Raw genomic sequence first — 22,473 nt, forward strand, 5'->3', positions numbered from 1 at the left:
GGGGGTAGGGGGTGGAAAGAGAGAGACATTTTCCTATTCCAAAGCTGCAAATCCATCTAACCCTCAGCAAAACTATGGCTCGTTGTAACACACTTGGTTGGCAACACACCAGAGTGAAGATAACAGCGGATGCTTTCCTTGCAAAGGCGCACATGCAAAAAAGCCCCTCCTGCTGTTATTGAGTCAGAGATGGGTAAAACTCTTGCTAGTGGCCATGCTGACACTTTTTCCCCCTAAACTACTTGATTAACTTTAGGAGAAACAAATACATATGCATGTATACACATCCAGATAATTGTAATTTATGTAGGGTTTTTTGCAGACTCGATAATAAAAATAATGCTGTGAAAAGTGATATTTGTATGTTTGTTAATATCGCTTTTTATAGTAAGTCCTGGCAAGCTAGGACCTGGATGGAGGGGTTGGAGGTGAGGCAGCGGAGGCCAGGGAGGATGGATGGAGGGGTGAGGCAGCAGAGGCTGGGGCAATGGATGTGGGGGCCCTGCCGCTGCGTAGTCAGAGGTGTGGGTTGGTGCCTGGGGCTGGGGATTGGCACCCTGGGCCAGCACCTACTGGAACCCAAGGTTCGTGCCTGCAGTTGCATGGCTAGGGCCAGGGATTGGTGGCCAGGGACATCCAATGCCATGCAGCTGTGTGACTGGGGCTGAGGGTCGGCACCCAGGGTTGGTGCCTGGGGTCTGTGCCAGCTGCTGCTACACAGCCAGAGCTAGGAGTCTGTCCTGGGCCAGCACCTGCCCAAGCCTGCTGCTGCGTGACCAGGACTGGGGGTCGGCATCCAAGGCCAGCACCTGCCAGAGCCTGGGGCTGGTGCCTTCTGCTGCGTGACCTGGACTGGGAATCTGTACTCAGGGCTGGTGTCTGGGAATGGGTGCCCAGGGCCAGCACCTGCTGGAACCCAGGGTCGACAGCCAGGGGTGGGGGTCAGAGTGCGGGGCCGGGGTTTGGCTGATGCTGAGTTTGGGCCTGTCGCTTGGGGTCTGTGCCTGCTGCCCCAGGGCTAGGGTTCGGCATCCAGAGACAGCACCCGCCAGAGCCCAAGTCCAGTGCTGGGGATCTGCACCCAGGGCCGGCAGCCGCTGGAGCTCAAGGTCAGTGCCTGCCCCCCAGCCCTAGTCACTGACTAGGAGTGCTGGCTCCAGAGTGCACGGATGGGGGTCAGCGGCCACTGGTGGGATTAGGGGTCAGCACCACATGGCCAGAGCCAGGGATTGGAGCCTGCTGCTGTGCGGCCAGGGCTTGGAGTCTGCAGCCCCAGAGCTGGAGCCCTAGTCTGCAGCCAAGCTCCCCAAGTCTCTGCCACCAACCACCCAGGGCTGAAGTCTGAGCCCAATTAAGCCCTCCCCCAGGTAGAGAACTCGCCTTGCTCCTTCAGCATTATGCCCCACCTGCAGAGGTGAAAGTAAGCGGGTCCGGTAAGAAAGTGGCCACCAGTACACAGCAGGGCGCTGAAGTGGGGGGAGGCAAAAGGGGCAGCTGCCCTGGGGCCTGGCAATTTTAAAAGGGTCCGTGACTCCCAGCCACCACTACCGCTACCACTACTGTGCCAGTGGCCAGAGCCCTGGGCCCTTTAAATCACCGCTGGAGCCCTGGGCAGTGCTGAAGGGCTGGCTGGGGGAGTCTGGCCCTGGCCCCAGCCCCGTCCCTTCTGCCCGAGGCACTGCCCCTTCCAGGGGTCCAGAGCTTCCCCCCCCCCGACACACACACACCCTTGCCCAGGACCCAACTGCTTTTTGTATCAGTAAGTCCATTAAGTTACTTTTACCCCTGCCCACCTGTCTCTGGAGATGTGCAAAGTGACACATCCAGGAGTGAGGGGGGGAGGGGCCGATGCTTTGCTGCCCCCACCCTCAGTCACTGCCCAGGAAGCTGTCATGGCTGCAGGGAAATGCCCTGGTGGCTGCATTTGAGAAATGGTGCTCTAAAATAAGCAGCTGTGTTAGACCGTGGAAGGGGAGTATAGCGAGAGCTCGTCGCTCACCAAACTGGGTTTTAGGCAGCATGTGCTGCTCTTGGTGAGCTGGCATTCCTTTGCAAAGGGACCAGGCTTTCTCTAGAGGGTTGGGGAAGAGGGCTTTTGTTAGCATTTAGTAAATGGATCCAGCTGATTATGGAAAATAAGAAAAATTCAAACAGGATAAACAAACTTGAACTAACTAAGGGTATGTCTACACTACCAGATTAGTTCAATTTAACTTAATTCGAATTTGTGGAATCGACCTTACAAAGTCGAATTTGTGTGTCCACACTAAGGACACTAATTCGACCTTGTGAGTCCACACTAACGGGGCAAGCGTCGACATTGGAAGCGGTGCACTGTGGGAAGCTATCCCGCAGTCCCCGCTGCCCATTTGAATTCTGGGATTTCCCCACAATGCATGCTGGGGGGAAAAATGTGTCGAGGGTGGTCTTGGGTAACGGTCATCATTCAACGTGCTTTCGGACGTCTCAAGGGGAGATGGAGGAGCTTACTGACTCGCTCAGATCTCAGCAAAACCAATATCCCCATTGTTATTGCAGCTTGCTGTGTGCTCCACAATCTCTGTGAGAGCAAGGGGGAGACCTTTATGGCGGAATGGGAGGTTGAGGCAAATCGCCTGGCTGCTGATTACGCTCAGCCAGACAGCCGTGCAATTAGAAAAGCCCAGCGGGAAGCGCTGTGCATCCAGGAGGCTTTGAAAGCTAGGTTCCTCAGGGAGCAGGGTAACCTGTGACTGTTAAGTTTCTTTACAGAGAAGCTGAACCTGCCCCTGCATCAGTTACTGTTGACTTTCTTCTGCGGTTACATACCCGTTCACCACGTTTCCCCCCCTTCCAACACACGTTTAAAAATAAAGTTAATGGAACCTTGTTAATTAACAACGTTTTCTTTATTAATGAATTCGCGTTAAAGGGTTGAAACAGGGACGCAGACTGTGGTGGGTAGGGTGTGCAGAGATGTTAACACCGCTTCTACACTCAAGGAATGATAGGCTCCTGCTCCTAGAGCGGTCTGCAGTGCCGGACTGGTTGTTTCAATGGAGCCTGCCATCCCTCCTTTTCGGGACTCTGTGTGCGGGGGCTACGTGACCTTGTGGCAGGGGAGGACGGTTACAGATTCCCCTGCTGCGTGGCTCTGTGGTCCGGGACAAGGACCGCTGCATAAGTTCTGTAACCGCCCTCCCATGCCACAAAGTCACGTACCCCCCACCCACACAGAACATGGAAAACACCTCCCAGACCAACCAGGGTGCCTACTGACTGCACTGTGTGTGTGTGAGACCTGCTGTTGATCCTGCCCCTGTGTCTGTACCCTGGTAAAGGTGACTGTCCTATGCAATTAACAATCCCCTTCCCCCCCCCCTTCACAGACAGTCTTCTATAGAAAAACTTGATGGAAATAGTAATTAACAGCAAACTACTTTTAATAATCAACTACACAGTTAGGGGATGAAACTGGGAGTGGGGCTTCGGTGAGCCAGGAAGGGAAGGACTTCTCAACATTTAGGGAATGAGAGCCTTCTTGTATTTGTGCACTCTGCAGGGGTGCAGTGACAGTTTTCACAGCCCCTGTCGCCCCTCCTTCTTGTTACTTTGGGTGAGGGGGGGGTTGGGACTTTGTTGCGGGGGAGGGCGGTTGCAGATACAGTGCAGGGGGGCTCTGTCCTCCTGCCTGAGGTCCTGCAGAACATCCACAAGGCGCCGGAGCATGTCAAATTTTCCCTGGGCATTTCCTGTGTGGCTGGTCAGAACATCCAAGCTCGGACTGCTGTCCAGAGCGTCAACAGAGTGGTGCACTGTGGGATAGCTCCCAGAGCTACTAAGGTTGATTTCCATCCACACATAGCCTAATTCGACACAGCCATGTCGAATTTAGCGCTACTTCCCTCGTCAGGGAGGAGTACAGAATTCAAACTAAAGAACCCTCTAGGGCAAACTAATTAGCTTCCTGGTGTGGATGGGTGCACGGTTAAGTCGAATTAATGCTGCTAAATTCGACATAAACTCCTACTGTAGACCAGGCCTTAGAAGCCTCCTGGATTGTGTGCCTCTGAAGCCCATATGCAGGGCCAGCCTTAGGGAAAATGGTGCCCTGGTCAAACTTGTATTTTGGCCCCCCTGGCCCTCAGGCTCCCTACCCATTCCTCCTGGCCCTGAGCTCCCTTCTGCAGCCTCGCACCCCAGGCCCACCCCGTTCCTTGCCTCTTGGCCACAGTGATCTGGGCAGTCGCCCACCCATAAGGTTGGCCCTGCCCATGTGTTGCAGAAGCCTTGTTGCTGGCATAAGTGGTAATAGGCAGATGAGGACTCAGTCTGATGCCCATGACTAGAACTGTCAAAGGAGCAGTAGTAATGTGATGGCCTAGGAGGCCACAATGCAGCTTCTTTATTAAACATCTGTTGTCCAGTGAAATGCATTACTAGTAAGAGCTGGCTGGGATACAAAGCCTTCCCATTGTCAGAATCCAGCCTATGCTGGGCCTAATCAAAGCACATTATTGTCTGATGGCTGTCTAGTGGTCTTTAGGAAGTGGTGAAACTGGCTCCCTTGTAGGCAGTTCCACCAGAGAAGTGCAGAATTGAATGGAGACTTTTTTTTCTTTTTTTTTCCCTGCCCTCGTGACCCCTCCAGGTGATTTCCCAACGCTGGTCTTAATATTGCTTGACAGTTCTGTTAAACACTCTGCAACAACTCCACTTCCTCTCGGAACCAAAGATCCCAATGAGAACTCCTGCTCTCCTTTCTCTCTCCTCAAATAAAGGACGTGTGTGTGTGTGTGTGAGAGAGAGACAAGGTTACTGACTGAGTGTGCCCTCCCCTCCAGCGAACAGTCGATGTGATAGATCTTGATTTGAGTAAGGCTTTTGACATAGTCCCACATGACATGCTCATAAGCAAATTAGGGAAATGTGGTCTGATGAAATTACTATAAGCTCCATGCGAAACTGGGTGGAAGATATACTCAAAGAGTAGTTATCAATGGTTTGCTGCCCAACTGAGAAGGTGTATCTAGTGGGGTCACACATGGGTCAGTCCTAGGTCTAGTAATAGTCAATACTTTCACTGATGACTTGGATAATGGAGTGGAGAGTATGCTTATAAAATCTGCAGATGACGTCAAGCCTGGAGGTGTTGCAAGCATTTTGGAGGACAGGATTAGAAATCAAAATGACCTTGACAAATTGGAGAACGGGTCTGAAATCAACAAGATGGAATTCAGTAAAGACAAGTACAAAATACTTTACTTAGGAAGGAAAAAATCAAATACCCAACTACAAAATGGGGAATAACTGGCTAGGTGGTAGTATTGCAGGAAAGTATCTGAGAGCTATAGTGGATCACAAATTGTATATCGGCCAACAATGTGGTGCAGTGGTGAAAAAGGCTATTATTATTCTGGGTGTATTGACAGGAGCGTCGTGTGTAAGACATGGGACATAATTGTCTTACCCTATTCTGCACTGGTGAGGCCTCAGTTGGAGTACTGTGTCTGGTTCTGGGTACCACACTCTAGGAAAGATAGACAAATTGGAAAGAGTTCAGAAAAGAGCAACAAAAATGTCATAAGGCTTAGAAAACCTGACTTATGAGGAAAATATAAAACAAAAACAAGGCAAGGGGATATTTAATTCTTGAGAGAAGAAGACTCATGGGAGGGTGCAACCTGATCACTGTGCTCTTTATAACCTCCCTTAACACATTTGAAGACTGCGATCAATTGTTCCCCATGTCTACTGAAAGTAGGACATGTCATGGGCTTAATCTGCAGCAAGGGAGATTTTGGTTAGATATTAGGAAAAACTTTCTAACTATACGGGTAGTTAAGCTCTGGAACAGGCTCCCAAGGGAGGCTGTGCAATCCCCAGCATGGGAGGTTTCTAAGAACAGGTTAGACAAACTACCTAGATCATCCCTGACAGGGTGACTTGCCTCTGCTTCAGCATAGAGGGCTGGACTTGACCTCTCGAGTCCCTTCTGGCTGGCTCACTGTCTTGTGGGGTATGATCACAGAAGTGTTGGGTTGGAAGATTTTTAGGCAGGGTTACTGAGCAGAGGTGTGTGTTTGGAATGCGCCATAGATTTAACTGGCTCATCCCTCTCCCCTCCAGCTGCAGAACTGGAGCCCAGCAGCCTGTGCTGAGGTCTGTACATAGATGCCACTGTTTAAAAAAGACTTTGCCAAGGAGCAGCTGTCAAAATAAACTCTGGTTCTGGGGGCAGCTTGGTCCCAGGGCACTCAAGGCTTGTATGCACCTTCTGATGAGTTTTAGGGCCTGGGCAAGATCTTACAAATACTAACTACATGCTGCATCTCCTATATTTCTATGTGGTAGGTCAGGATTGTCCCCATTTTACAGATAGGGAAATTGAGGTGTAATTTAAGACTACTCAAATATGGGTAAGTAGAATTGGGGCCCTCAACTGTGGCTTTGTTTTGCTCAGAGGTACTGAGTACCCACAGCTTCCTGGCACATGAATCCAAATATGGATTTTGAAGGTGGCTAGCTGTGTGTACTCAGCTCCTCTGGGGAAGTGGGGGGAGACTATAAGTTGCCTTTACTGAGGTGCCCAAGTTTACATGTTTGTTTGAACTCTTTGGCCTGTGTGGCATCACCAAGGCCACAGAGGGAGTTGGTGTGAGTACTGGGATTGGCTTCTGGTTCTTGGTCTCTAGCTCAGTCCACTAGACCAGGCTGGTGAGCTGCCCCTCCTTTTGGCAAGAGGGCCTGCTGGCTGCCTAGAGGAGCTGGCTCAGCCTATGGCAGGTGGCTGGGTAGGGGAACAGCAGAGGGCCTAGTGTTGGCAGAATCCTAGCTGGCCCTGCCCAGCAATGAACTGACAGGGGTCCTCCCTGCATTCCAGGACCTGTGGCTATGGGTTTTGTGGCTCTAATAGCCAGAGCTGGGTAGCTGTGGTGGAACTGTAACTAATTTTGAGACTAGCTGTCAGCCCCACTCACTTGCACAGTGAGGGAAATCTCTTTGAGGGGATCTTCCTTCTCTATACATGGGAGTTCTCATGTTACATTTCTGGGTCCTACGCCTTAGCAAGGGGAGGGGCTTTGTGGGCTCCAAAGGCTGGCTGTGGGGATTCCTCTACATTGGTGGGGACTTTAGGATGGGGGAGTGTGCATTGATCTGTGGATCAAGAGAATTTCAGTGCTGGTTGAGGCACCCTGGTGATTTGAAGTTTCAGTTCCTTTTAATGACAACCATGCCTGAAATTTGCACCACCTCCAGGATGTTGCTTTTCTGACCAGTAAAAAGGGTAAGGGTCTGATCTGCAAGGCATTGGGGAAGTCACTAACACCCTCTCTGCATATGTGTATGTGTAACTTGGTGCTGGTTGGAAAAATGCCAATTCATGGAGATCAAATGGCTTCGTGGGAATATGTTGATTTTTTTGATGACATTCCAATGGTCCCCTGCCTGGTTCACCCGCAGCCTGGGCTTCTAGGCTCCCAGCTTCTTTGCAAGCCCCCGTAGCCTGCAATGAGCTGGGGCTTCCTGGGGAAGCTCTCTCTCCGGGCTGCCTTCCTGGAGCTGTTCTCTGAAATTCTGAGCTCTTTTTTTATTCCAGTACACAATCCTTCCCCCCCCCCCCCCCCCAAATCAAGCTTTCATTGAATAGAAAATCCTGCTCAGCTCTTATGTGAGAGCAAGGCAGCAGAGAACCAGGCCCAGAGAGATCACATGGATGTCAGTGGAAGGTCTGGCTGCACACTTCTACTGGTGAATGAGAACTGCTCTCTTGATCTCAGGGAAATTTATCTTTCTCGCTGTCTCAAGGGATCTGCTATTCCTGGAGTGAAAGGGAGCAGTGGTGGGATTGCACCAGAAGGGTTCTGGATGGAGGGATGGGCTTTCACAGCGTTCTGTAGTCTGCCTCTCTGAGGAAGGGAGAAAAGCAGACTGACTGGGGATTTTCCAGCCCCAGTGCCCCACAAGCCTTCAGTGTGGTTCGGAGCCTGGCCCTGACACAGGAGGGGCTGACAGTGCACCCACCAGACAGAGAATTCTGAAATGGGAACGGGTTAGCTAATGGCTGAGCCCATAGGTACTAGTCTTCACTCATCTCTTGTTCCTTGGTGGAAGGCATTCAGTGTGGACCTTGCCTTGCTTCCTGTTACCTTTTAAGGTTCAACGGTAGGCATGGGCTGGTGACATGAATGGTCATTTCAGAATCCATCACATCTAGCCCCATAACCAGAGTAGCCAAATGTACAAAGCATTGTGGTCCAGGGCAATCAGATTGCAGCTGCAGGGTTAGGGTCAGTTTCTGCTCTTTCTGAAGCACAATCAAGCCCAGCAGTGGAGAGGAGATGCTGAGAGTTAGAATAGGGATGGTTCTTTCCCGTCCCCTCTCCGCATTACAGAGGGATCTAAATGAGGAGAGTCCCTGTGGAAATGGAAAGCTTTTCCCAGGAGTAAAGATGATGTGCAGAGGGTGCTGGAGCAAAATGCCTGTCTGTCACGTAGGCAGATCTGCTTCCTTTTCCACTAGGATCAGTGCAGCTATCTCTGCAGCAGGATTCCCCTCTCTATCTGTACCTGGAGTCGGTGCACTGTTCAGATAGCTCTTCTGTAACATTGACTGAGCTGGGATTATCTCAGCATGAAAAGGGTCTTTGAGCTTGGTACTCCAGAGGTTAATGTATCTCCCAACTCTGGCTTTGTAGGTGTCATGCAACCATAAAAAGACACATATGGCTAATGAGAACATCCAGTTACACGGGAGAAGATAAAGCAACCTCTTTTTTTTTATAAAGCGCTGTTTTACCGCATTATATCTGAATTTGTGTTGTATTGGGTCTCATTATATCGGGGTAGAGGCATTAATTTTACTATTCTAACAGGTTAATATGTTCTGAATAGTATCAGACCATCTTCATCCATAGTATTTAACCAGCTCTATAGCTGAATTGAATACATTATTTGATGGATGCAGGTAAAACTCATGAAATGAGTGTTCCACTGGTCCTTACTAATTGCCATTCCTGAGTTCCTTCTACTCCACACTCTCCTTTATAGACCATGTTATTTTTCTTCCTGAATTGCCTCAATATTCATTTCCTATTTCCTTATTTTTCCCCCATCCCCTCCTAACATTGCCCAACCTTGCACCTGTGTTGCAAACAGATATGAAAGACTGCAGGAGGAGATGCAGTCAGCACTGTTTGGGCATGATGCCTCCGTCAGCTGGAAGGAAGATGTTTCCACTACATAACCTTTTGCCTTGCTGCAGGAGGGGTAGGGCTTCTCTAGTTACTAGCTCTAGCACTTACCTTGCTGTTACTCAGAATTTTCTCCAAGACCTAGCAGAATGAAATTGATCAGATTCTTGTCAGTTGCATTGCTACCACAGCACCTGAAAGAGTAATAAAAGTGGAAGGGCCTTGAGTCAGTTTTCACTCTACTGCAGCTTGTGGAAGCTCTGAGCAGCAGCAGAGGCACTAGAGCTGTGTGCCTGCAGGCTTAGGGAGACATCAGTGCGCTGACTTCACTCAGTTCATGGTTACAAAGCCTTTCTTTGTGACCAAGAAAGACTAGACAGGTATGGTACTTGATGATATTTAAGTGAAAGCTTAGATTCTGGAAGAGGTGAAGGCACTTGCCTGGGAAAGCATCCTATTCATTGAGGGTGAATGGCCTTTTTTTTTTTTTTAACCCCTCTGTGACGTGCCCCTCTGTGACATGTGCCCCTCTATTTGTGTCCTATCCTTTTTGAGATAGCATGACTAAAACTGAACACCATATTCTAGGTGACAGTGTCACATTAGTTTATATAAAGGGAGTTAGTTTATATGTATTATAGTAATGCCTAGAGGCCCCAGCTGAGACTTGGGGGGGGGGGGCCTTTATACTAGGTCCTGTACTTTGCAAGCTCTTCAGGAGAGCACAATCTAAATAGACCGGCTAGAGGCACAGGGAAGGGAAGTGACTTGCCTAGGGTCACACACAGGTCAATGGCAGGAATAGACTGCAGTTCTCTGAAGACCCAGCTCAGTGCCCTATTTTCTGGACCATGCTGCTTCTCTAAAGGCATTATATTTTCTATTCCATTTGTTATTGATCCTACTACATTCTTTTACTGACATCTGCTTCACGTTGAGTTGTCTAAAATGACACCCAAGTCTCATCCTGCAGCAATTACAGTTAACTTAGAGCCCAGCAGTATGTATGAGTCCAGATTACTTCCAGTATGCATTATCTTGCATCTGTCAGCACTGAATTTTCTCTACTATCCTGCTGCCCATTCACCTAGCTTGGTTAGATGCTCCTGAATTTCTCCATAGTCTTCTCAGGTCTTGACTTGAAGGTTGCCACCTCACTGGTCATTCCTTCTTCCAGACCACTAAAGGAGTTTTCATGTCTCTTCCTAATTGCGTCCTCTTGTGTGTTGTACTGGGGATTTGTGTCATTCATTTGAAGGGGATGCTTCCCAATGCTAGAGGAGTTTCTGTTCCTGTTGTGCAGGGGAACTTATGACCTCTGTGTGTGTCTCTAGTCTTTCCTCCTCCTCAGAATCTTCCTTTCAAGCCAGTGGCTGAAGTTTTCCCACCAGGGCATGATTGGTTTGTGTCTGTCAGAAGCAGCTTTGCAGAGAGGGACTGGATCTTTTCTCTATATCACCAGCTTTTTGGCAGGAACTTCCTGAGGGCTTTTCCTCATCATATAGTGTTAGCCTGAAAGAGTCTGCAGGGGAGAGTTCACTTCCAGTCTGGTGCTGCTGGGGGAGGGCAATAGCCCTATGAACAGCAGCTCATCTTCTGCCTGCTTCCAGCTGCAGATCATCTAAGGGGGGCTGGTACTTGGATGGAGTCCTATTTTTCAAGTATTTTATGCTCCTACTCTCCTTCCCACCTCCTCCTCCCCCTCCCCCCAATATATAGTGAGAGGGTATGGGGAGAGGACACTATATTGTATTTCAGGAATGGGTGAGGGTTTTTATGGGTGGGGCTGGAGAGATTTAACTCTTTCCCTGTTGTATTGGCTGAAATGCAACAAGCTCCTTATGGTGTTGGAGAACTGAGGAAGTGAACCTGAGCGGTCTCATTTCACTGTCCAAGCTAAATGAAGAAAGTGGCTGCATTAATGGGTGAAGGAGGGTGTGTGTAAGTGTAAAACAAGCACCAATTGTTAAACTACCCCAGATTGGTGACTCTCCACAGGGGGAGAGAGGTAGAATCCCTTTTCTAAGGGTATGTCTACACCAGGGGTGGCTCTAGACACCAGCGCGCCAAGCAGGCGCTTGGGGCGGCCGTTTCCCGGGGGGGCGGCATTTGGCTCCGGTGGAGCTCCCGCCGGCATGCCTGCGGCAGGTCCACCGGAGCCCGGGACGAGCGGACCTGCCGCAGGCATGACTGCGGCAGGTCCCGTCTTCCCGCGGCTCCGATTGAGCTCCCGCAGGCATGACTGCGGCAGGTCCGCTCGTCCCGGGCTCCGGTGGACCTGCCGCAGGCATGCCGGCAGGAGCTCAACCAGAGCCGCGGGAAGAGGGGACCCGCCGCGGGACCGGGGAAGGGCGGCGCAGCGCTCCGCGCTGCTTGGGGCAGCCCGATTTCTAGAGCCGCCCCTGGTCTACACTACGGGATTATTCCGATTTTACAGAAACCGTTTTTTAAAACAGATTGTATAAAGTCGAGTGCACGCAGCCACACTAAGCACATTATTCGGCGGTGTGCGTCCATGTACCGAGGTTAGTGTTGATTTCCGGAGCGTTGCACTGTGGGTAGCTGTCTCATAGCTATCCCATAGTTCCCACAGTCTCCCCTGCCCCTTGGAATGCTGGGTTGAGATCCCAGTGCCTGATGGGGCAAAAAACATTGTCGGGGGCGGTTCTGGGTACAGCCTCACCCCTCCCTCCGTGAAAGCAGCAGACAACTGTGTTGCGCCTTTTTTTCCCTGGGTGAACTGTGCAAACGCCATAGCACAGCAAGCATGGACCCTGCTGAGCTCAAGACAGCAATCATGGACGTTGTAAACACCTCGCGCATTATTGTGCAGTCTATGCTGAACCAGGACCTGCAAAGCCAGGCGAGGAGGAGGCGGCTACGGCAGCGCGACGATGAGAGTGATGAGAACATGGACACAGAATTCTCTCAAACCACGGGCCCCTGCGCTTTGGAGATCCTGATGGTAATGGGGCAGGTTCTAGCCATTGAACGCCGATTTTGGGCCCGGGAAACAAGCACAGACTGGTGGGACCGCATAGTTTTGCAGGTGTGGGACGATTCCCAGTGGCTGCAAAACTTTCACATGCTTAAGGGCACTTTCATGGAACTTTGTGACTTGCTTTCCCCTGCCCTGAAACGCCAGAATACCAAGATGAGAGCAGCCCTCACAGTGGAGAAGCGAGTGGCAATAGCCCTCTGGAAGCTTGCAACGCTAGACAGCTACCGGTCAGTCGGGAATAAATTTGGAGTGGGAAAATCTACTGTGGGGGCTGCTGTGATGCAAGTAGCCAAAGCAGTCATTAAGCTGCTGCTACGAAAGGTTGTGACTCTGGGAAATGTGCAGGTCATAGTGGATGGCTTTGCTGCAATGGGATTCCCTAACTGTGGTGGGGGGATAGATGGAACCCGTATCCCTATCTTGGCACCAGGGCACCCAGTACATAAACCACAAGGGGTACTTTTCAGTGGTGCTGCAAGCACTGGTGGATCACAAGGGACGTTTCACCAACATCTATGTGGGATGGCCGGGAAGGGTTCATGACACTCGCATTTTCAGGAACACTACTCTATTTAAACAGCTGCAGCAAGGGAATTACTTCCAGACCAGAAAATAACAGTTGGGGATGTTGAAATGCCTGTAGTTATCCTGGGGGACCCAGCCTACCCCTTGTGTATGGCTTCATGAGCCATGGCATCAGGCAGCCTGGACAGTAGTCAGGAGTTGTTCAACTACAGGCTGAGCAGGTGCAGAATGGTGGTAGAATGTGCATTTGGCCGTTTAAAGGCACGCTGGCGCACATTACTGACTCGCTCAGACCTCAGCCAAACCAATGTCCCCTTTTGTGGAGCACACAGCAAGCAGCAATAACCATCTCTGTGAGAGTAAGGGGGAGACCTTTATGGCAGGGTGGGAGGCTGAGGCAAATCACCTGGCCGCTGATTACGCGTAGCCAGACACCAAGGCAATTAGAAGAGCACGCCAGGAAGCGGTGCACATCAGAGAAGCTTTGAAAACGAGTTTCATCACAGACCAGGGTATGGTGTGACTGCTGTGTTAGTTTCCCCTTGATGAACCCTGCCCCCCCCGATTGACTCATTTCCTGTAAGCAACCCACCCTCCCCCTTCAATTACAGCTTGCTTAAGGAAATAAAGTCACTCACTATCATTTAAAAATCATGTATTCTTTATTAATTCATTATAAAAAGAGGGAGAGAACTGACAAGGTAGCCCAGGTGTGGTTTGGGAGGAGGATAGTAGGGAAGGAAAAGGCCACTAAAATTTTTTTCAAAATAATGAGAGCCTTTTGGTTGGGCTGTCCACGGGGGTGGAGTGGGCGGTGCACGGAGCTTCACCCCACGCGTTCTTACATGTCTGGGTGAGGAGGATATGCAACATGGTGAGGGTGGTTACACAGGGGCTGCAGCGGCACTCTGTGATCCTGCTGCTGTTCCTGAAGCTCCACCAGACGCCGGAGCATGTCAGTTTGATCACGCAGCAGCCCCAGCGTTGCATCATGCCTCCTCTGGTCTTCCTGCCACCACCTCTCATCTCGAGCGTCCCTCCTGTCCTCACGTTCACTGGCATCTTTCCTGTAATTTGATACCATGTCCTTCCACTCATTCAGATGAGCTCTTTCATTGCGGGTCACTTCCATGATTTCCGAGAACATTTCGTCTCGCGTCTTTTTTTTTTTTTTCCACCGCCTTATCTGAGAGAGCCTTCGGGATGGAGTAGGGAGGCTTGAAAAATTTGCAGCTGCATGAGGGAGGGGGAAAAAAAGGGAGAGAAGTATTTAAAAAGATACGTTTTACAGAACAATGGTTGTAGTCTTTCACGGTGAACAACACTATTCACCTTACATAACACATGTGATTTCACTACAAGGTCGCATTTTGCATCTTAATATTGAGTGCCTGCGGCTCTGGTGTTAGATCTCACAGACGCAGGTCCAGGTAGCAGAATTCAACTTGCATGTGGCCATGGTAAGCCATTGTCTTTCCGCTTCTGCAGCCTTCGTATACACAGTGCCTCCTTTCCCAAATACCAAGCAAAGCTTGTTCAGTGCTGCTTCTTTCCCGTTAACATGCAGCAGCAGAAACCACACCCCCATCTAATTCTCTAGGATGATCGCTTTACGCCCCCACCCACCACCACCACATGGCTGGTAGCTGGGAAGATCCCCGCTAGCCAAACGCGAAAAGGCTCAGCTCCAATCACTCCCCCTTCCCCCTGCTTGGCTACCTGCAGGGAAGGATTTCTTTTAAGCCGCAGGCAAACAGCCCATTAGGAATGGCCATCTCTGTCCCCTTAATTAAATTCCTGAATTTCAACCAGGTTACCATGAACGATATCACTCTCCTGAGGATAACACAGCGAGATAAAGAACGGATGTTGCTTGAATGCCAGCAAACACTGGGACCATATGCAGCTAGGCTTTTTGTCATGCAATGATACCAGATTACTTGCTACATGCATGGCGCGGTCAAGTGTTCTACCATGGAGGACGGAATAAGGCTGCCCTGCCCAGAAACCTTCTTCAAAGGCTTTTGGAGTACCTCCAGGAGAGCTTCATGGAGATGTCTGGGGATGGAGCGGAAATTCTCCAGGGACATGTTAACAGACTTCTAGACCCAAGTCCTCAGGGCAAATTAATCATTAAACGCTTGCTTTTAAACCATGTTTTATATTTACAAAGATACACTCACCAGAGGTCCCTTCCATGCCTTCATTGTCTGGGATAGTGGCTTGGGAGGGCTGGGAGGGTAATTCCGTCAGGGTGAGAAAAAGCTCCTGGCTGTTGGGGAGAACGGAGTGCTGTGTGCTCTCTGCAAGCTCGTCCTCCTCTTCCTCCTCCTCATCTTCCCCGTCCGCAGAATCCTCAGCCATGGCTGCGATTACCACCCTCACCTCAGAATCCACGGACAGGGGTGGGGTACTGGTGGCGGATCCCCCTAGAATTGCATGCAGCTCAGCGTAGAAGCGGCATGTTTTCAGCCCTGCCCCAGATCTTCCGTTTGCTTCTTTGGTTTTCTGGTAGGCTTGTCTTAGCTCCTTAACTTTCACACGGCACTGTACTGAGTCCCTGGTGTGGCCTCTTTGCATCATGGCCTTGGAAATTTTTTCAAATGTTTTTTCATTTCGTCTTTTGGAACGGAGTTCTGTTAGCACGGAATCCTCTCCCCATACAGCGATCAGATCCAGTATCTCCCAAGCGGTCCGTGCTGGAGCTCTTTTTCGATTCTCAGGAGACTGCATTGTTACCTGTGCTGATGAGCTCTGCATGGTCACCTGTGCTGGTGAGCGCGCTACACTGGCCAAACAGGAAATGAAATTCAAAAGTTCGCAGGGCTTTTCCTGTCTACCTGGCCAGTGCATCCGACTTCAGATCACTTTCCAGAGCGGTCACAATGGTGCACTGTGGGATACCGCCAGAAGGCCAATACAGTTGATTTGCGGCCACACTAACCCTAATCCGACATGGCAATACCGATTTCAATGCTACTCCTCTCATCAGGGAGGAGTACTGAAATCGGTTTAAAGAGCCCTTTATATCGATATAAAGGGCTTCGTTGTGTGGACGGGTGCAGGGTTAAATCGGTTTAACGCTGCTAAATGCGTAGTGTAGTCACTCTTGGAAACCCAAACCCCTGTGAAGCTTGGTTGTTTCTTTCCCCATTGCTGCTCGTCACACAGGTAGTTCTACTTGTACACACACATCTCCTTCCAGCTCCACCCCACTGCATTCTGAGCTGTCCCAGTTCCCTCCTTTTTGAAGCATTGCTCCCTGCCTGGGAGTTCTGGTTTGCTTTGATCCAGAAAACCCTGACGTTCAGGGTTGGATCAGAGCTCTGCACAGCTGGAGGCTCAGGCTGCCTTGGAGCTGAATCAGTCTGTTATGTGAGAGAGGCACATGCTGTTTTGGAGGCCTTGCTGCAGTAGTTGGAGCTGGAGGGTAGCATCTGTGTCTGTCTTTCCTGGCTAGAGAGCAGGAAATCCTCATGGATGCCTCCCCCATTGTTTCTGATAGCCCTTAAAATTCATTAAGAAAAATGAAGTAGGCTCTCCAGCCCACACTGTGCAGCCATCCTGTCTGGTGCCTGATAGAAGCAGGCTGCTGGAAGGCAAATGCAGCTTGCACGCGCTCTGATCTTCACCCTTAAAGGGTCAGATGAAGAGAAACAGGTGTGCGGGTGGGCCCTGCATTCTGCCCTCAATCTTCTAAATGATGATCAAGGTGGAGGCATGGCTAGCTCCCCCCACCAATCACGGGCCACACTTCACAACTAGTGTTTAACTTCATGCTGCTGAATACACGGGGTGCCACGTAAGCTGATTGCAAAGGGGGAAAATAATCCCACTAGAGGAAGAGATGGCGAGCGTCTGACATGTTCCCAGAACTCCTCCACTTCCAGTGCCAGAGCATAGCTGTACAGCTGGACCCTCAAAGACACCATTCCTTATATGCCTTACCATGTTCTGTAGGATCAGCAAGCCTGGCAAGAGCCAATTATTGCTTGAACACAGAGGCCAGAAGTTACCCCTCAGTGTTCCTCTGCCGTGACATCAGTTCTCTCCTGCTTCCTGGAGTGGGGAGATAGGAGCTTTAGTTTAACTGAGTCTGGAACTTTCTTCCTTTGACTCCAGGGAACCCAATCTCCCCTCCCTCATCAGCTGGGCAAATAGTCTGACTACAATGGAGCTACACTGACACCAGCAGAGGCTCTGTCCCTGTGTGAGACAGAGGGCTAATTCACAAATGGAAAGGCTATCAGAAATTTGCAAGAAGAACCCAAAGGAGTTGCTGGCTGATAGCTCTGCCCATAGCACGTTGCTGACTCCTGACAGAGTGATTCTCAGAGTTGGAATGTCAATATTGATGGGCAGCAATCTAGCTAGGAGAGAGAGAACAGGAAGAGGAGGGGAAGGGATGATCTGTGTGGCAAGTGTTTATGAAAGCAGTGGGATACAGCTTGATAAGCCAGAGTGGAATGTTGAAACAGTGTTTCCTGACTCCAATCATCATGAGTTGCTTGCCATCACCTCTCCTTTGTTTTCCCATTCCCTGCCTCCTTCCCCAGCACTATGTCCCACAGTGTGGGATGCTTGCAGGGTCAGAGGCTCTAGTTGAATTCTGTTTTTAATGAGAGAGTCTGGATAAGTGAATATCCATTTGATAAGATCTATTGGAATTAAATATCCTGCTTCTGGGTGTCAGCTGTCCATTGCAGATATCAGGAAGGGACGCCACCTCCTACCTATAAAGCACCATTGGCCAACAGTCATTACGGGCTTGGCCACACTGGAGAGTTGCGGTGCTGGTGGAGGCTTTACAGCGCTGCAACTTAGTAACTGTCCACACCTGCAAAGCACATCCAGCGCTGCAACTCCCTGGCTGCAGCGCTGGCTGAACGCCTGGTCTGCTTGGGGTATAACAAGTGCAGCGCTGGTGATGCAGCGCTGCTCGTCAAGTGTGGCCACATACCAGCGCTGTTATTGGCCTCCAGGGTATTAGGAGATATCCCAGAATGCTTTAAACTAAATTACTCTTTGTTTTGTTGTGAACTCGGGGCTCCGAGAGCTGCTTATCTAAAAAACAAACACAGCTCTTGTTTGCTGTGATCAATCTGTAACTGACTGTGACCAATCAATTGAGATAACCCACTACCTTGCTGTGAATGAGGCAGGCAGGGGGATGAGTGTTTGCTTGAGGAGAGAAACGGGGGGGGGGGGAGAAAGGGAGTCAGTTGGAGCAGCTGCTTATCTGGTCTGCAGGCTATTTGCAGATAAGAGTGAATGAGGGGTCGAGGAAATTTTCAGATTTTGCAAGGCAGGGAGCTGACACACAGTGTTGGCTCCAAAAATCCCCTCTCTCTCTCCCCCGCTCCCTGTCACACTCCACCCCACCCCCCTCTTTTGAAAAGCACGTTGCTGCCGCTTGAACGCTGGGATAGCTGCCCATAATGCACCACTCCCAACAGCGCTGCAAATGTGGCCACACTGCAGCACTGGTAGCTGTGTGTGGCCACACTCACCAGCGCTTTCCCTACACAGCTGTATGAACACAGCTGTAACGCCCAGCGCTGCACATCTGCAAGTGTAGCCAAGCCACGTGAGATGGGAGTGGGTTGCATAGCTGCCTGTGTGCTCTCTCAACCTCCACCCCCAATTAAATTACCTCCTCTTTTACTGGATGCTGTTTTGTTTTGTTTTCTGAGCCTGAATTTCTTTATTTTTCATACTAAAAACACACAACCTGAAGTTTCCCAACTGCTGCTGTTCTAGCTGAGCTCTGGGGAACTCCAGAAATTAGCTCTATCTATATATAGGGAGGCTGAGCTTCAGAAACTTAAGTGGTGACTCCTATCCTAGCTTCTTGTCAGGCCTTCTGCTGCAGAGGTGGCTGCAGAATTAGAGCTCTGCAAGACAGAGGCTGGTGAGAACGGTAGCTCTGCCAGCCCCTGGACTCTGAGGTGAGGGCTGAGCTGTCCACAGAACAATTCAAACAGCCCACTTCTCTAGAGCTGAACCAGTTATAAGCGGTTTATCCGTTCACTCTGTACAGCTCCAGTGGCTAGAGAATCCTCCAAGCACTGGCCCATAGTGCACTGCTCATAGCAGAAGGGGTCCATCTGGGCTTGGAGGGGGAAGGGACATGGGGCTGTCAAATCTGCTCATCTGTTCTCCAGCTGAAGGTCCCCTCCTACCCACCCACCCCCACAGACTTTCCTCCCATTGGCCTCTGATAATGCCCCTGGCTCCAACTCCACCTCCTGAGCCAGCAATCCAACTGTGGAACATCTGACTTAATGGTGGGGGTGGGAGGGTGTAGGCTGCAGCATGGCCACAGGCATTTTTAGGGGTGTATGTTAATGCTAAGAAGCCCCTCTTTGCTGCTTTTAAGCACTTTGAGCTGGCGATCCAACTGGCACTCCAGGGTGGGATTTCTGGCTCAGAGTGTGTAGCTGGAAGCAGGGGCATTATTTATGGCTTGGGGTGGGAATGGAAATGTGGGGAACGTGGAGGGGAGGGAGGTCCGTCCTGGCAAACTAGGAGGCTAGCTGAGTCAGTAGTGGGAGAAGTGGAACAACAGCTCCTGATTGTTCCTCTGAGGCTCGCAAGCCAATGCAGTGTGTTGGTACATTGTGGAATAGGTACCCAGAATCCCTTGCCAACTAACTGCCTGAGGCAAGCACTAGTGTGGTTACGTGGCTGCCTAAACAGGTGAAGTTTTGCAGGCATCAGCTTACTTTCTGTAACTAATCTAAGCTCAAACTGGTCAGGGCTCCAGTGAGGCAGCCTGCTAGTGACACAGCCACGTGCTGTGGTGTGGGACTGAGGCCACAACTTAAAGTTAGGGGATCCCCGTCCCCTTTTCCCAGAGGTGCTTTTTCCTGCAGCTCCCAGGGACCCATGGGGTCCAGTGCAGCTCTCCTCTCTGTGCTGTTAGTTCAGTTTTAAATCTTCAAACCTGTTTGGAGTAAAGTTCCTCCTCTCTACACCTGTACTCTGCCACCTCCTTACTTCCCTCTCTTCTGATGCTTCTGTGCCACCAGCGCCGGCTCCAGGCACCAGCTTAGCAAGTAGGTGCTTGGGGTGGCCACTCCGGAGAGGGGCGGCAGGTCCAGCTATTCAGCAGCAATTCGGTGGAGGGTTCCTCACTCCCGGTCGGAGCGAAGGACCTCCTGCTGAATTGCCGCAGATCGTGATCACGGCTTTTTTTTTTTTTTTTTTTTTTTTTTGGCTGCTTGGGGCGGCAAAACCCCTGGAGCCGCCCCTGCGTGCCACTTGCCTCCCTGATGAGTCAGTTGGGGAACAGCGGTAGGGATGGAGCTGGGGAAGGCTTCCGCCAGCCATGTGTCTGCTCCCCCAGCTGTTGGGACCCTCCCCAGACTAGCTTAATCTGCCATCCAAACAATCTGAGCTTGGGCACCCGAAAGGGTGATTTTTCAAACATCTTCCTTACAGAGCAGGTTGGGATTCCCAGCAGCTCCTCCCTGAAACCTGTCCCCAGCTCCATGGCTCTTCATTCTGCTCTGCTCCCTCTGTCAGTGTGAATGTGTGAGATGTCAGCCAGAGCCATGAACTGAGCTGCTCATTCAACAGCTCCCTTAGCCTCTGTGCCAAGAGGCACCAGGATGTGCTTTCTGCTGCTCCTCCGAGCCCTGCTTGCTCTTGGAGAAAGGCCCTTGTGTTTTCTGGCTGGTGCAGAATTAGCTACTTTCCATTGGGCTTTATTTAGGGTGTTAAAACAAACTTCGGTACAGATTTTTTTTTTTTCCCCTCGAACTTCCCCAATGAGAGCCTGATTTCTCCCTTCGCTGGCGTAACAGAATTCAGCAGACTTGAGTGAGGGGAGAATCGAGCTTGTTGGCTTTTGTCCCACAAACACTAATCTTGGAGCCAGTTTAAGTGCAGATCCTGAGCCTCTGCTGCTCCTTGTAGGCCTCCTCAGCTGCTCTTTAGTGAGGGCAGACCCTGAGTCACATTTGCTGTCATCGCTGCTAATGGGACCCCTGCTGGCAGCAGTGCAAGTGACCTGGATCAGGTTGGTTTCATGCTGCTGCCTGGGGAAAGCCCCGAGCAGCCCCTGGAGCTACTCCTGGAATGGGGGACAAGACAGGCTGGAGGAAGAGTAGGATAGTGAAGACTCATGGCAGCTAGGAGGTTTTGAGCTGGTTGGGAGAACAGATCTGGGATGCACAGAGAGCGAGAGTACCCTTTCTCCCTCCCAGCAGCTAGAATGCACAAGGGGGAATGAGAGGGCAGGTGGATTCACACCTATTAGCTAAATAAATGAGCAATAGGCCACAAAACAATGGCCTTAGAAAAGGATCCAGGGGCAGCACTCAGATGGCTTTGGGATGTCTCAAGAGGACAAATGAGGTCTCTGCTCCTTGGCTGAGGAGCCAAGCATCAGATGAGGATGGGAATGTCTCCTGCCTGAGCTTGCAGCCTCCTATTCCCTGCCACCCAAGGCAGGCTTCTCCTCAGTCTGCAAGTCTCCTGCTCAGTCTCCATTTGCATCAGACTCTCTTCTTTCATTTTCCCCCTTGCTACATCGCCTGAAGTCATCAGTCTGCGCCAGAATCGTCCAGCTACTGGGCCAGAATGAAGTGGATTATCGCCAGAAGCAGGTGGTGATCCTGAGTCAAGACAGCTTCTATCGGGTCCTTACCTCTGAGCAGAAGTCCAAGGCACTCAAGGGCCAGTTCAACTTTGACCACCCAGGTGAATGGAGCCTGATCCTTGGGAGGAGGTGTTGGGCTGTGACACCTCTCCTCCTGATCTGAGTCGTTCCTTTAATTCCACTGGCACAGAACCTCTTGGTAATGCCAGGGACCCAGCTTCTTGCCCCACTGCATTAATGTGGGGTGGACGGGTAGTGATGCAATGCACTGGCTTGCTTGGGACTAGTTGTCATATCCTGGTTAGGTTCTTAGTGAAATGAACCTGGGTCTTGTCCTTGTCCCAAAAGATGGCTGCACCATCCTATAACATTATTTGCACTTCTACAGCCGGTTTCATCCTGAAGATCCTAGAGTGCTCTGCAGACTCTCTATGCAAACTGCACCACTGAAAAGCAGCCGCCTGTGCTCAGCGCACTGCCCAGACAGAGGGAACACTGCCCAAGGAGAGTAGGGTTAAAACATCTCCTTAAAGGCTGGAATTTTAAGACTTACCCCAACCCCAAGAAGGTGCTAGTAGAGCTGACGCAGCCTTCCATCCTTTCCAGGCAGATCACTGATTGGCATGTAATGATGGTGGAGTGGGCAGGGGAGTAGCTCAAACTGGTGCTTGATTCCCCTAAGCCCTCCCCTCCTGGAAGGTACCCTACTGAGCTGGATTTATCCAGAAAACAAACTAGGACTAAATACAAAGGAAACCCAATTCCTGTTACTACAACAGAGACTCTTTCAACTGCTTAATGGGCTGGTGGGAAATTCCAGAACCGCCTCACCCAAACCCCAGCTGCCTTGCTAACAGAGCCCTTTCTGTGAAGCTGTGGGAGGGAGCTGTTCAGGGATAAAAGGCCGCTCTGGTCTTCAAGGGGCTGGGGTTCAGGAGGAGATTCACTCTTTAGTCTTGGCTTTAAACAAAATCAGTACAAAGATTGTATTGATCTTCCAGGGCTGGATCCTCAGCTGGTGTAAAGCAGCATAGCCCCACTGATTTCAGTAGAGTTCTGCCTCTTTCCACCAGCTGGGATCTGGCCCAATAGAGCTCAGGCCTTGAGGCAGCATGAATCTGTCTGCCTGCACTCCTCCATGTCTAGCTTAGCCGGGACTCTGTCTAGGT

General features: G+C 50.7%; 1 protein-coding gene across 1 annotated transcript in view; it reads left to right on the plus strand.

The window, feature by feature from the left end:
- UCK2 (uridine-cytidine kinase 2) overlaps positions 1 to 22,473 on the plus strand; it is a 40,647-nt gene that overhangs the window by 3,591 nt on the left and 14,583 nt on the right. Inside the window, exon 2 of the mRNA XM_039485097.1 lies at positions 21,246 to 21,405. Within this exon, the coding sequence (XP_039341031.1) occupies positions 21,246 to 21,405 (160 nt within the window). The remainder of the gene's footprint in view (positions 1 to 21,245; positions 21,406 to 22,473) is intronic.

This window comes from Mauremys reevesii, linkage group 8 (genome assembly GCF_016161935.1).
Source record: "Mauremys reevesii isolate NIE-2019 linkage group 8, ASM1616193v1, whole genome shotgun sequence".
Taxonomy (NCBI): Eukaryota; Metazoa; Chordata; order Testudines; family Geoemydidae; genus Mauremys; species Mauremys reevesii.